At 55.4% G+C, this 11,934-nt stretch overlaps 2 protein-coding genes across 2 annotated transcripts; both read left to right on the plus strand.

The window, feature by feature from the left end:
- Window positions 1–979: 979 nt before the first annotated feature.
- MYF6 (myogenic factor 6) lies at window positions 980–2,691 on the plus strand. The gene is made up of 3 exons (XM_036401031.2): window positions 980–1,548; window positions 1,791–1,881; window positions 2,043–2,691. Exons 1-3 carry the CDS (start codon window positions 1,033–1,035, stop codon window positions 2,159–2,161), a joined length of 726 nt encoding a protein of 241 aa, XP_036256924.1. The 5' UTR covers window positions 980–1,032; the 3' UTR covers window positions 2,162–2,691.
- Window positions 2,692–8,725: 6,034 nt separating this feature from the next.
- Window positions 8,726–10,272, plus strand: MYF5 (myogenic factor 5). The gene is made up of 3 exons (XM_036401142.2): window positions 8,726–9,398; window positions 9,866–9,941; window positions 10,079–10,272. Exons 1-3 carry the CDS (start codon window positions 8,892–8,894, stop codon window positions 10,270–10,272), a joined length of 777 nt encoding a protein of 258 aa, XP_036257035.1. The 5' UTR covers window positions 8,726–8,891.
- Window positions 10,273–11,934: the final 1,662 nt, after the last annotated feature.

Genomic DNA, 11,934 nt, shown 5'->3' on the forward strand with positions numbered 1-11,934 from the left:
ATGTGTGACAGCTCCAGATATGATGTGACATTACAGTATAAGCTAACAGAGAGTGGTCACAAGCTCCATTTCCGTCTCTGTGTCTGGGAAGCTCTCTATACCCTGCCAGCCCCAAGGGATTAAACTTCAATTACACCATATGCCCGGGCTTTGCTTGCCCTAAGCAGCGTCAAGGACAAGGGCTGTGCAGCCAGCCCCATCACACTGTAACCCAGTCACCTGGAATCACTCCTGTCACCTCATGGGCAACGTGGGAAAGTTCACACTGACAGGCTAAGCCGAGGGGCACTATGTGAGTGCCTCATCATTGCAGCACAGCTCTGCCTTGGCAACCTTCCCCGTGTGTGCAGGGGAGCAGCGAGCTTGGCTCCTAACCTTGGGCTGGCCCGGGTGCCTTGGGTCACAGGAATGGCACGCAAGGGGAAGGTGGCGGGGGTGGAAATAGCAGGGGCTTCTAGTGAAAATATTAACCCGTCTATTTGGAAAGTGATGGTTGCCTTTGAAATCTCTCCTTATACATCTGTACTCAGCCCCGGGCAGGGAGCGTGCTCCGGGGATGTGAGGGGTGGGCTGGGGAAGGGGCTCCCTGCGCCTTTGTCCTCCAGCCGGGCCCCCGGGGGCTCGGCAGCGGGGCCGGGACCGCCCCGAGACGCTGCTCCCGAGTCACGGCACTTCGGGGCAGGGTGCAAAGTCGGGTTGTACTTTTTTTCCGCTTGTTTTTGGGGTTGTTTTGTTTTGGTTTTCCTTTGTTTGTTTTAATTTTTTTTTTCTAATTTGTCTCCCACCTCTCGTGTCCCCCCTCCCCCATCTAAACAGGAGATGTTCTCAGGACAGCGCCCAGGAGACTGACTGGAATCAGTTTTGGAGGGTGATACACCGCGACAGCTAAAAGTTGGATAGGGTTTCAGCAGCTCCTATATAAAGCAGGGGGGACTTATGTCACTGCACTAATTAAATTCCATCTGGGTTGTTCCTCGGGGTGTTTTTGAGATTGCCACCCAACTCAAGCAGGCAGAGAGGCCCAGGGACAGCATGATGGACCTTTTTGAAACTGGCTCCTATTTCTTCTACTTGGATGGGGAGAATGGAGCCCTGCAGCAGCTGGAGATGGCTGAGGGATCCCCGCTGTACCCAAGCAGCGATGGCACCTTGTCTCCATGTCAGGACCAAATGCAGCCGGAGGCCGGCAGTGACAGCAGCGGAGAGGAGCATGTGCTGGCACCCCCGGGACTACAACCCCCTCACTTCCCCGGCCAGTGTTTGATCTGGGCTTGTAAAACTTGCAAGAGAAAGTCGGCCCCCACGGACAGACGGAAGGCAGCCACCCTGCGGGAGAGGAGAAGGCTGAAGAAGATCAACGAAGCCTTCGAGGCTCTGAAAAGGCGGACTGTGGCCAACCCCAACCAGAGGCTGCCCAAGGTGGAGATACTGAGGAGCGCCATCAGCTACATCGAGAGGCTGCAGGACCTCTTGCACAGGCTGGATCAGCAGGAGAAAATGCAGGAGATCGGGGGAGACCCCTTCAGCTTCAGCCCCAAGCAGGGAAATGTAAGCACTGCCGCTTGGCCCCTCCGCCGCCACGGCAGCGCCGCCGCGCCCGTCCCCTCCCTCCTCCTCCTCCTCCTCCTCGGCAGGGCCGCTGCGGGCCGGGAGGGCTGGCGGGCGCTCCTCGGGGAACCTGCCAGCCCTCGGGGCTGCCGAGCTCCGCCGGCCCGGGGAGCCGCGGCAGCCCCACTAACACCCGTCCTCTCCTCTCCCCGTGTCTCCCCGCTCCCGCCTGTGTGCCGCAGATCCCCAGTTCGGACTTCCTGAGCACCTGCAGCTCCGACTGGCAAAGCGTTTCTGACCATTCCCGAGCCCTAGGAGTCAGCCCCAAAGAAGGTAACTCGCCCCCCGGGCCCGATTCCCGAGCCCCTTCCCGAGCCCCGACGGCCGCGATCCCAGCGGTCCCGCTCCCACGCTCCCTCCTGTGCCCGGGCTCTCCGGCAGCCCCCGGCGGGAGGAGCGGTCTGCTCTTTAATGCCTTTTCTCTCCTTGAGCAGGGGTCTCCGCTGTCGAGTCGTCGGCCTCCAGCAGCCTTCGCTGCCTCTCCTCAATAGTGGACAGTATTTCTTCCGACGATCCCAAACTGCCCAGCGCGGAGGAAGCGGTGGAGAAATAAACCGGGTTTTGTGGTAGTATATTTAACGGAGATGGAGCCTCCACCCTCTCTCCTCCTAAACTAAGTAACGAAGCAAATTCACACAGTGGAAAGCCCAAGCAGGGCCCTTTTTAAAATCGAATCAAGGTACACCTACCCCAAAGAAAATGGCTCCCCACCACTGACTCGAGTCAGACAGACTTCTCTCTTGCCTTTTTTTTTAACCCGAGTTTTGTTTTCTTTAAATTGTGTTGCATAAACCACCGTCCTTTTTTTTTTTTTATTTTATTTTTAATTTTAAGATACTTACCTATGTACCGGTGATCTGCTTTGTCTGAGACTCACCGGGAAGTTCATTCCTGTCTGAGTGAAGCTCTTGGTTGCATTGCGTGTGAGTCATATTTAAAGAGTCCCCGCCTCATTTCGTTCTTGTAAATAATTTCAGTACTGTCTTTTCTTTTGTAAACATGACATATATATTTAAATGGTGGAATGTGATATTGTATATAAGAACAGATGGATTTCTTGGATTGTAAAATAAAGCTCTTTGTGTTACAGTGTTTTCTTCCCGTCCTCTTAATTTAAATATTAAAAAAAAATCTTAAATTTTAATCTTAATAATAATCTTAATCTTAATCTTAAAAAAAAAAATCCGATCCCGGAGTTCAAACCTGCTACTGACTTCAGTGAATGAAGGCCTGAAGAGTCAGACCTGTGTAGCAGAAGCACGACCCGTGTGACTGGAGGCAGGACACGGGACAGATTTTTCTTTCGTTTACTCCTCCAAAGTTTCCCCTTTAGGGCCGCAGCGCGGTGTGAATCACCCGTGTCTCCGTGGGCTCCCGGGGAAGCCGGGCGGGCACGGGTGGGTGCATGGACAGGACCCGCCGCCTCTCCGGCCGCCCGCAGCCCTCCGCGGCCCCGTTCCCCGCCGTGCTCGCGGAATGCACGTTCCCTTGGAAAGCGATATTGCTCCCCTAAAATGCCCAGCAGTACCGCTCGGGTACCTTGCCAGGCAAAGATGCTTCGCTGGCCTTGCCTTGCACGTGGAAGGTGAGGTTAGAAAAGGGGCATGAAAGAAGATACCCCCGCCCGTCGTCCCCGACTCACTCACTCCCCCCCGACCTCCTGCCCCGGTCTTGGAGCTGGGAGAGGCTCAGTGCGTCTCACCTTCTCCTCTCGGCACCGAGGACTTGAACGCAGGGCTTCTCTGCGGCAAAATTGACGGGCCTGCTGCACTAATGGGGCAGCAACTGGCTGTGACAGGAGCCCGCTCCCTCTGGGGCTGGAGGGAGCTGTAGTTTCTTCTCAGGAAAGGTAACTCCCCTTGACTTCCTTGAGCCTGAGGGAGAAGGGAATGGGGTCCTTCAGGGAGGAAAGAGTTAAGCGACCGAAAGGGTTTGGGGGTGGGGGGGGTAACAGCATATGAAGCCTTTCACTCAGTGATGTAAAAAAACACAGCCTCTCTGAGGATGGTGAAACGGAGCTGCTCACAGTCAGAGCGTTACGGTTTGTAAAAGGTTGTACCCCCGGGAAGGGGCGACCACCAGGGATCAGCGCATTCTGCCCCTGGCACACACACAGGGCTCGCCGGACAGCCTGCGCAAGTAAACAGGAGGACACTTCAACTTCACCCGCATGCGGTCTCCTCGCCAACTTTAGCCCTTGATTTATTCTTTGTTTCTGTTTTTTGAAAGGTCACAGTCACGTTTCGGGAAGATCTCCCCCTTCCTGGCCATCTGGGGCACGGGTACATCGGTCTGAAGTGGAAGCTCTGGGTAGAGCCTGCCCGAGAGCTGGCACTCCAACCGGCCGTACCTTCCTACCCCCCTCTCTGCGCCGCCGTGGCCAGCCGGGTCTCTAAACCAGTCACGTCCTACCTCCAATTGCTCTCTAACGAGATACTCCTTTGCAAGGACTAATTGCGGCGGGACAGGACAGTATGGTGGGCACAGTGATGCAACACTTTCCCCATGTTTTTTCCTCCTTTCAAATTAAACCCCGTTGCCTCGGGGAACCCTCGGGCTCTTCAGAAAGCGGCGCGTCGGGGAGCGCAGGGCCCTGCGTGCCACCTCTGCGACCTGGCATAGGGGAGGAGACGCTGCAGCTCGCTTCTATGGCGAAGGCACTTGCCCAGTAAGAGAGTATTTCAGATCGGGCTAGCAGCTCATCGACTTCCCTCCTAATTTGTTTCAACGCCGCCGAGTCCGCGGGAAGGGCCTACACACAGTTCACACGGCGATCCGAGCCCCGCGGACCCGCTGCCCGCATCAGGGCAGGAGCTGTGCTGAGCCGCTCCTCAAGGCACAGTGTCGCGCCCACACCGGGGCAGCCGACTGCCAGGTTTACCCGCAGCCGGGCAATCACCCCAACAAGCCGCCCGTCCGCCCGGCAGGACCCCCACGGCAGCGGCTCCTCCAGCAGCGGGGTAACTTGAGCGATTGTTTGGAGTAAGTTTGCCTAAAGGAGAGTTTTTTCGTTAAATAAAGAAAATACCTCCCGAAGAGACTCTCCGTGACCCCCGCGGCTGCAGCTGACATGCCGAGCTTCCCAGTGAAGGTCGTCAGTGTGTTTGCAATTAAAATGTTTGTGTTAGATATTAATAACGATAATCTTTACTTAAGTCCCCAGCCAAAGCAAACAGGGCCCTGGAATCACAAAATCAAAGGGCAATAACTGGGTACAGACAAGAGGTTTGTGATTTAATGAAATCTTTTTCCGGAGGGACCACGCACAAAGTCATCGAAGTTTTTACGCAAATGCAAGTGCGCCTGCCTCTCCCTCCTCCCCTCCGCGGGCTGGAAATCCCATGTTCAACACAGCTTCCCTCGCCTCTACCTACTCCGCTCCGCTGGGAAGCAAACACCTGCTCGCTCCCTCAGGAGCGGCGGGATGCGGGGCTCCGCCGGCCCGCGGTGTGGGGTGCCCGGCCCGAAGTGCTTGCGGGGCCGGGAACGATGGGAGGAAGGCGGGGGAAGGGGAGAATGGGGTGCCTGTCTGCAGGGCTGCCGTGTTGACACTGCTTTCCTCTGAAGTGACGCGACCGAGGGTTTAAAGCCCTGTTTTCAGGTTTTTGGTTTTGTATTTTTGTTGGGGTTTTTTTGTTTGTTTGTTTGGGGTTTTTTTTTTTGGTTGTTTTCTGTTTTTTTTGGGGGTTTTTTGTTTTTTTTTTTTTTTGTTTTTTTTTTTTGTTTTTTTTTTTTTTGTTTAGTTGGCGTTTTTTGGTTGGTTGGTTTTGGCTTTTATATTGTGCATCTTTATTTTCCTCGGTGAAACCGCCCGCAATCCAGGGAGGGAAGCGGACAGCCAGCAGCAGGCTTAGTTCATTCTCTGAACTCGGAGCCAAGGCGGTCAAGAGGCGACACAGCAACTATTTCCACGGGAAAATTCCTGCGTGGACCACTGCTGCTTTGTGGACCCCGCACGACTTTTCCGCAGTTTCCGTCTTTCTGTGGAGAATGAGCTAGGGATGGGTGTAGGGGGCAGGGAGGGAGGAGGCTGAATAATTGAACCATGTGCTCGCTGGGACGCCCCTCCGATAGCAGGAACTAGCAACTTTTCCCAGTCTCAAGGCTGCTAAAACCCCCTCGTGTCCCTTTGATCTCTCCTGGGAGTCCCGGGGAGCCATCAGAGGCCAATGCCTTCTTCAGCTGTCCTCTATACAACTCCCTCTGGCAGGTACTAATGTGTTTACTTAGGTGCGCACGGTTCCCAGCGCTGGGGAGAACCAAACGTTTCTCACACGGCTGGAAGCGCCCGGCCCCGCCAGCCCGACTGGGAAACGATTTTGTGGTCGGGGCATCGCGGAGGAGATGCCTCTGCCCGCTCGCTGCCACTGCCAGCGCCCGCGGCCGGCTCGGCACCATGAGGTTACGCGCTCTCGCCGCCCTGCAAGGGCCCGCCGGGCACAGCGCAAAGGCGCTCGGAATGCCGGGGCTGGGGGTGCGCTCGGGGGGACCGCAAACACCTCTCACCCCCTCAGCCCCGTGACTTATGGTTTCGGTAGGATTTTCTTCTCTTAAATAGAAAGGTGTGGGACTTGGGAAAAGATGGCACGCTCTGCAGAAGGTGCCCACATTGGATGGAATCCCTCCAGGAATTGGTGCGGCACGGCGATTCCTGAGGAGTGGGGACGGCTGGGGTGAGGAACACCGTTTAAAGGGATCCTGACACGTTCACCACTTTCTCTCTACCAGTCCATAGGAGCAGACAGTGTCTGATGCTAAGGCTGCTCCCGCTTTCCAGACTTGAGCCTCCTGAAATGCAGCACCATCCTCCCCCTTCCCCCACCCCGCCCTTCGCCAGCAGCCTCATTAGCCGGCCTTGCAGTGCGTGTTTTCTCCCCCCTTTCTTTAGTTCCACTCGCTTACTGCATTTTTGCAAATTTGTTTTGAGATCACTTTACCAGAGGAGCCGGGGGCTCCTTAAGGGATACTAATTACTGAATTTTTTTTCTTCCTGAGTGACAGGCCCTTCCATGGTTTCTTCCATTTCCCAAAAATATTCAAGGAAAAAGGAATGATTTTTTTTTTTCCAGCTCTTCAAATACTTTTGGGGAAAAGCACGTTTCTTAACAGCCCCAGCTCCTCTGAGTTAAGAGTCAAATCTGGAGCTAAAGCTGTGCATGCCAGGAGAGTGGGATTGAGGGGCTTGGTGTTGTGCACCGGAGATCTACAGCGCATGCTTGGAGAGAACCCAAGCATGCACCAACCCAGAAAGGTTATCGGAACTGCAGCCGGCACTTTAAAGATCAAGTTTATTTGTGCACGAAGCATAAATATGTAAACTAGTCTATTTTAGCCAGTGCAAACGTGGTAAATGAAATTGTGTGTGTGTGTTTGTGTATGTCTGTGTGCGTGCACGCCACATCCCAGTGAGAGTTCAAGTTACTGCTGAACAGAACCCCTCCTGACTGGTGCTGTCTTAGGAAAACAGTAGGGAACTGTCCTGTTTCAAATGTGGGCTAACAAAACAGCAACCTGCACCTCAGAGTGGCAGAAGCCTGAAATTCTGAGCTTTCCCATTCTGTAACTTTACTCCTTTATCAACTCCCTGCTTTTCATACAGTATTCATTTCAAAGGAGCTCCCCGTGTTTATGGCCCCAAATAAACCAAAGCAGTGCAGATGTAGCCTTCCCCAGCTTTTAGATAATTTTGCAGCTTTTCATAGGAAGAAGGGTGTGTGCATGATTGCTTTTTAGGAAAAAAATTAGCCTAAGAGTGGAAGTCTGCCTTTGGGGGTTCGGGGATGGTGGTAGCAGGGAAACAAGACGGATTCCCTCCAGCCCCAGCACAGGCCGAGCTGCTTGCCTTTCCCCGCCTTGCCCGTGCGGATCGGAGAGCTTCCCGGTGGTGTGCGCTGCCACAGGGCATCTCTCCCAGGAGATGCTTCCCTACCGGCCTTGCTCACTTGATCAGCGTTTCCCGGAGACAGGCGGCTCGCCGTGCCACCGCATCACCCCTTCCTGAAGAGAGGCTAACTGAAGGCGCCTTTTTCCTGGGCACAAAAACCGCCTCCGTAGCGCTTGAACTGCTGCTGGGTCATTTGCTCTCCGTCTGAGTTAGCCGAGGTCACATAATTTTATTCCCAGGTAGGGAAGGTTTCCTTTGCCTTCTCATAATATTTTCCTCAGCTACAAAAGCCACCTGGATGAAACCAAAGGATTCCTGCGCGTTAGCAAATGCCTGTTAAATGGCTTCATTACCACTCTAATGACCCTTGCACCGCTCCGCTCGGCTACTGCTGCGGCTGGGGCTCCGTAAGGCTTTTGTCCCCTTGTGTAAAGTTACTTAGGGATTGCGGGGTTAGAAATTTTACACTTCCAGGAGGGGTTTGTTGCACTGGCAGCTGGGACGCATCTGTAACGGTACAAGTTTGCCTGAAAGCAGAAAATTAGCAAGCCCAAGGCGCTGCTTGATTGTTGTGTCCCTAGCAGCTCCAGGTCACAAGAGAAGGAGAAAGAATGGGAAGGGGATTTGTCTCGGAGCAGACACATACACTTTTCTTTTGTGAGTACCTTCCCTTGTGATCCGATCCGGCAGCACTAAAATCTGGTTTCCCTTCTCCTCGTCTCTCCTGGCCACAAGTAGCTGTGCATTGCTGTCCCCCAATCTGCAAATTTGAGCGGTTGGTAGCACAACTTTAATTGCTGTACAAAGCGCTCCTCGAGATAAATAAACACAGGTCTAAGAAGAAGGTTATAATTTTTCAGGTTAGACCTAGATCACGGGATGTGGGAAATAAAGATGTGCAAGTAGACAGTATAGGTGTCCCTCCCGAGGAAACGTGTGATGGGAAACGGGAGATGTGCACACCGAGACGAGGAAGGGCTCTGCAGGAGCCACTGACAAGTGGTTCGTGCGCGTCCACTGCCCCTCTTTCTCTTTCCATAACAAACTGCAAATTCACAGACTTGGTTGGAAATTCGGAGATGTCGCAATCAGTTCTTGGGAGGTCGTTCATTAGAAAAGTGCCCATCTCTCGGCGCTCCAAAGGAGCGGTGCGGAGCAAATTGTCTCCTGGGGACTGGAGGGGGCTTGCCCAGACAGCTCCCGGCAGGGGCTGTGGTGGGATATGCTAATAAAGACTGGCCTCTGCGGACCAGCCTCCCTTTCCATGTATATATAAGGGCCCCCCGCATCAGCCGAAGGACACTTGGTCTCGGGTCCCTAATTACGGAGGAAATTGCCCCAGCGCGCTGCGGAGCGCCTCGCCGAGAGCCGGTCCCGTACTGACGCCTCCGCAGCAGGGATGGAGGTGATGGACAGCTGCAAGTTCTCCCCGTCCGAGCTCTTCTATGACAGCTCCTGCCTCTCCTCCCCGGAGGGCGAATTCCCCGAGGATTTTGAGCCCAGGGATCTGCCTCCTTTCAGCGCCCACGAGCCCCCCGAGCCCGCCTGCTCTGAGGAAGAGGAGCATGTCCGAGCTCCCACTGGCCACCACCAAGCTGGTCACTGCCTCATGTGGGCTTGCAAAGCCTGCAAAAGAAAATCCACCACAATGGACCGAAGGAAGGCAGCCACCATGAGGGAGAGGAGGAGGCTGAAGAAAGTGAACCAGGCTTTTGAGACCCTGAAGAGATGCACCACTGCCAACCCCAACCAAAGACTCCCCAAAGTAGAGATCCTGCGAAACGCCATCAGATACATCGAGAGCCTCCAAGAGCTCTTGAGGGAACAGGTAGAAAACTACTATCACCTGCCGGGACAGAGTTGCTCCGAACCGACCAGCCCCACTTCCAGCTGCTCCGATGGGATGGTAAGACAGAGGCAGAGCCATAGGGCTGTGGGGACCCCAGGATGGCCCGCGGGCAGGTCACCCTCGGCCAAGCGCCGTGCGATCAGTCCCATGGGTGTGGGACGGGCCGAACGCACCCGGACATCAGGAAAAGGCGGGCGGTTTGCCCTGGAACAGGCCCCTTCCCAGGTTTTCCGCTGAGCACGCAGCTGGGCTCTCCGGGGATGCATGGGGGGAGGTAGCGCTGCCCGAGGGCACCCTGCAGGGCCCCGGCCCCCGGGATCCCCTCTGCTGTCCCTTAGCGCGGCCCTAGAGGGATAAGGCTGGGGGAGATGGGGAAGGCGCTGCCAGGGCCAGCAGCCGGGCTGGGGGCGGATGCTTCGCTCCCTCCCCGCCGGCCTTTATGGCCCTTTCCCGTCTCGGGGAGAGTCCCGCTGGCCCCTGGGCGGGGGCGGCAGGGCCGGCACTCGCCCCTCGCTGTCTTGCAGGCCGACTGTGGCAGCCCCGTTTGGTCGACGAGAGGCAGCACCTTCGACGCCGTCTACTGCGCCGAGATGGCTCACGGTAAGCGCGACTCGAGCGGCGCGGCCTGGGGGTAGAGGCGGGGCCCGGGCCCCCCGCGCTGCCCGAGGCGCTGTGGGGAGGCAGCGCGGCGCCCCGCGGTAACGCGCTGCCCTGCCCCGGCCGTCCCCTCGGCCCAGGGTATGCCGCCGATCAGAGCAGCGCCCTGTCCAGCCTGGACTGCCTCTCCAGCATCGTGGACCGTCTCTCCCCGGCGGAGGAACCAGGGCTGTCCCTCCGCGACGCCGACTCCCTCTCGCCCAGCGCCAGCATCGACTCGGGGCCGGAGACGCCCGGGACGCCGCTGCCCCGACGGACCTACCAGGCGCTATGAGGGGCCCGAGGGCCGGCACCCCGCGCCTGCCGCCGGGGCCGCTTCCCGCGCCCGGCCGCCTCCTGCAAATGCTTCTCGGGCGAGAGGGGCGGCCCCGGAGCCCCTTGGGCCGCCGCTTCCCTCTGGGGCTGCAGGCAAAGCGCCGCGCCCACCCCCGGCCAGGGCTTTCCCGCACCCCGGCAGGGCGGGCGGGCCCCGGGGCTCGGGACACACGCGCTGCCCTGGAATCCCCGCTGCAAATAAAACGTGCTGTGAGAGAGCTGTCTGGCCGGCTGGTTCTTTAAGTGCATTCCCTGGCATGGGGGAGGGCAGCGAGACTCGGCTGCGGGGCGCCCGCCAGCATCCATGCTGAGCCCCCACCCAAGCTCGGGCTCCTGCCCGCGGGACACCCCCTCTTCCCGCCCCCATCACGGCAGTCTCCAGCCGGGAGAGTGTCCTGCCGGGCTGGGCCCTGGGAGCTTGTCTCTCCTTCCACCAGTGCGTACTATTCTGAGATCACTCATGGAGCAACAAAAACGTGGACATTTAAATTCTCACACTATATCCTGTTATGGGCAGAGTTTCCTCCATTTTCTGCAAAGTAAAATTACTATGTCACAGTCATATTTTTCTGTCCTCTCCTTCCTGCCTTCCCTTCCCATCCACCTCTGCAAAGCTCAAGTTTCGTTCACTGGGTATGAAGATGGACTGTGTATTCCAGAATTTGACCCTAAAATTGTGTGGTGACTCTGCTCCTACAACCACTGTATGATCTAGCTCTGATGCTGTGCTGGGGAATTTTACTTGTTGCTCTGGCAGAGACAAATTTAGTAAAGTTAGTAAGAACAAACCACATGTATCTCTTTCATAAGACACAAGGAGTATTTCACAATATTCAGAAAGCAATATGGATTTATTTGCTTCTCATTGCTTTGGTCTTTTGGTCCAGGATGCAAATTCATTACTCTACATCGCTCTAGAAATAACCAGGTCAAATCTTCATGTGTTTTCAGATTTAATACTTTTAAAACTATTTCCTTCCAGGCACTAAATTAGGTGTATCTACCATGAAAAATTTCCATAGTTTTGCACTCTTCTAGATATAATTCAAAACTTTCTTAGCCAACCCTCCCCATCACCCCCCAAAAAAAGAGAGAAAAAAAAAGATGAGATGGAGAGATGGGCTCTGTCAGTTTGTCCAGAAATGTTTCATATGATAAATACTCAAAGTGGGAAGGGATATATCCACCTCACTATTGTGGGATAAGGATGTAGCACTCGGTGGCCAAGGGGCCTGGCAGTGGTATTTCACCTCTGATAAATCTTTCACTTGAACCCAGCCCAGCTGAGTCATGTCACCAAAAGTTATCATCTGACTGGCCTTTGGCAGCATCTCTGAACCAAAGATAAGAGAAGCCTTTGCTTAGGAATGGCTCTGTCCCTGTAGCACACTGAGGGTCTCTGTCCCCCCTCAAGGGGCCACAGAGAAAGTGAGGTGGCACCTGCCTTCCTGAGCCTGCAGCAGGGCAGCAGCAGGTGTGTGTGTCTGACACAGGGCAAGGCCAGCCCACCCTTTGTGCAAAGCCTCCCTCAAAATTACTTACAGTCCTTACCCATAGCCTTGAGGTAAGTGTTCTTTTCTTGCAGAGTATTTCAGGAGGAGCCTTGACCAGAACGGGCTTT

Source organism: Molothrus ater, chromosome 5, assembly GCF_012460135.2.
Source record: "Molothrus ater isolate BHLD 08-10-18 breed brown headed cowbird chromosome 5, BPBGC_Mater_1.1, whole genome shotgun sequence".
In the NCBI taxonomy this organism is placed as follows: Eukaryota; Metazoa; Chordata; class Aves; order Passeriformes; family Icteridae; genus Molothrus; species Molothrus ater.

Excerpts from the sequence above, each read along its gene's own strand:
- MYF6 (XM_036401031.2), top strand. The coding sequence starts at position 1,033 with ATGATGGACCTTTTTGAAACTGGCTCCTATTTCTTCTACTTGGATGGG. Across the intron at positions 1,549-1,790 it reads TCAGCCCCAAGCAGGGAAAT|ATCCCCAGTTCGGACTTCCT; the intron begins GTAAGCACTGCC and ends TGTGTGCCGCAG. Across the intron at positions 1,882-2,042 it reads AGGAGTCAGCCCCAAAGAAG|GGGTCTCCGCTGTCGAGTCG; the intron begins GTAACTCGCCCC and ends CTCCTTGAGCAG.
- MYF5 (XM_036401142.2), top strand. The coding sequence starts at position 8,892 with ATGGAGGTGATGGACAGCTGCAAGTTCTCCCCGTCCGAGCTCTTCTAT. Across the intron at positions 9,399-9,865 it reads CCAGCTGCTCCGATGGGATG|GCCGACTGTGGCAGCCCCGT; the intron begins GTAAGACAGAGG and ends GCTGTCTTGCAG. Across the intron at positions 9,942-10,078 it reads CTGCGCCGAGATGGCTCACG|GGTATGCCGCCGATCAGAGC; the intron begins GTAAGCGCGACT and ends CCCTCGGCCCAG.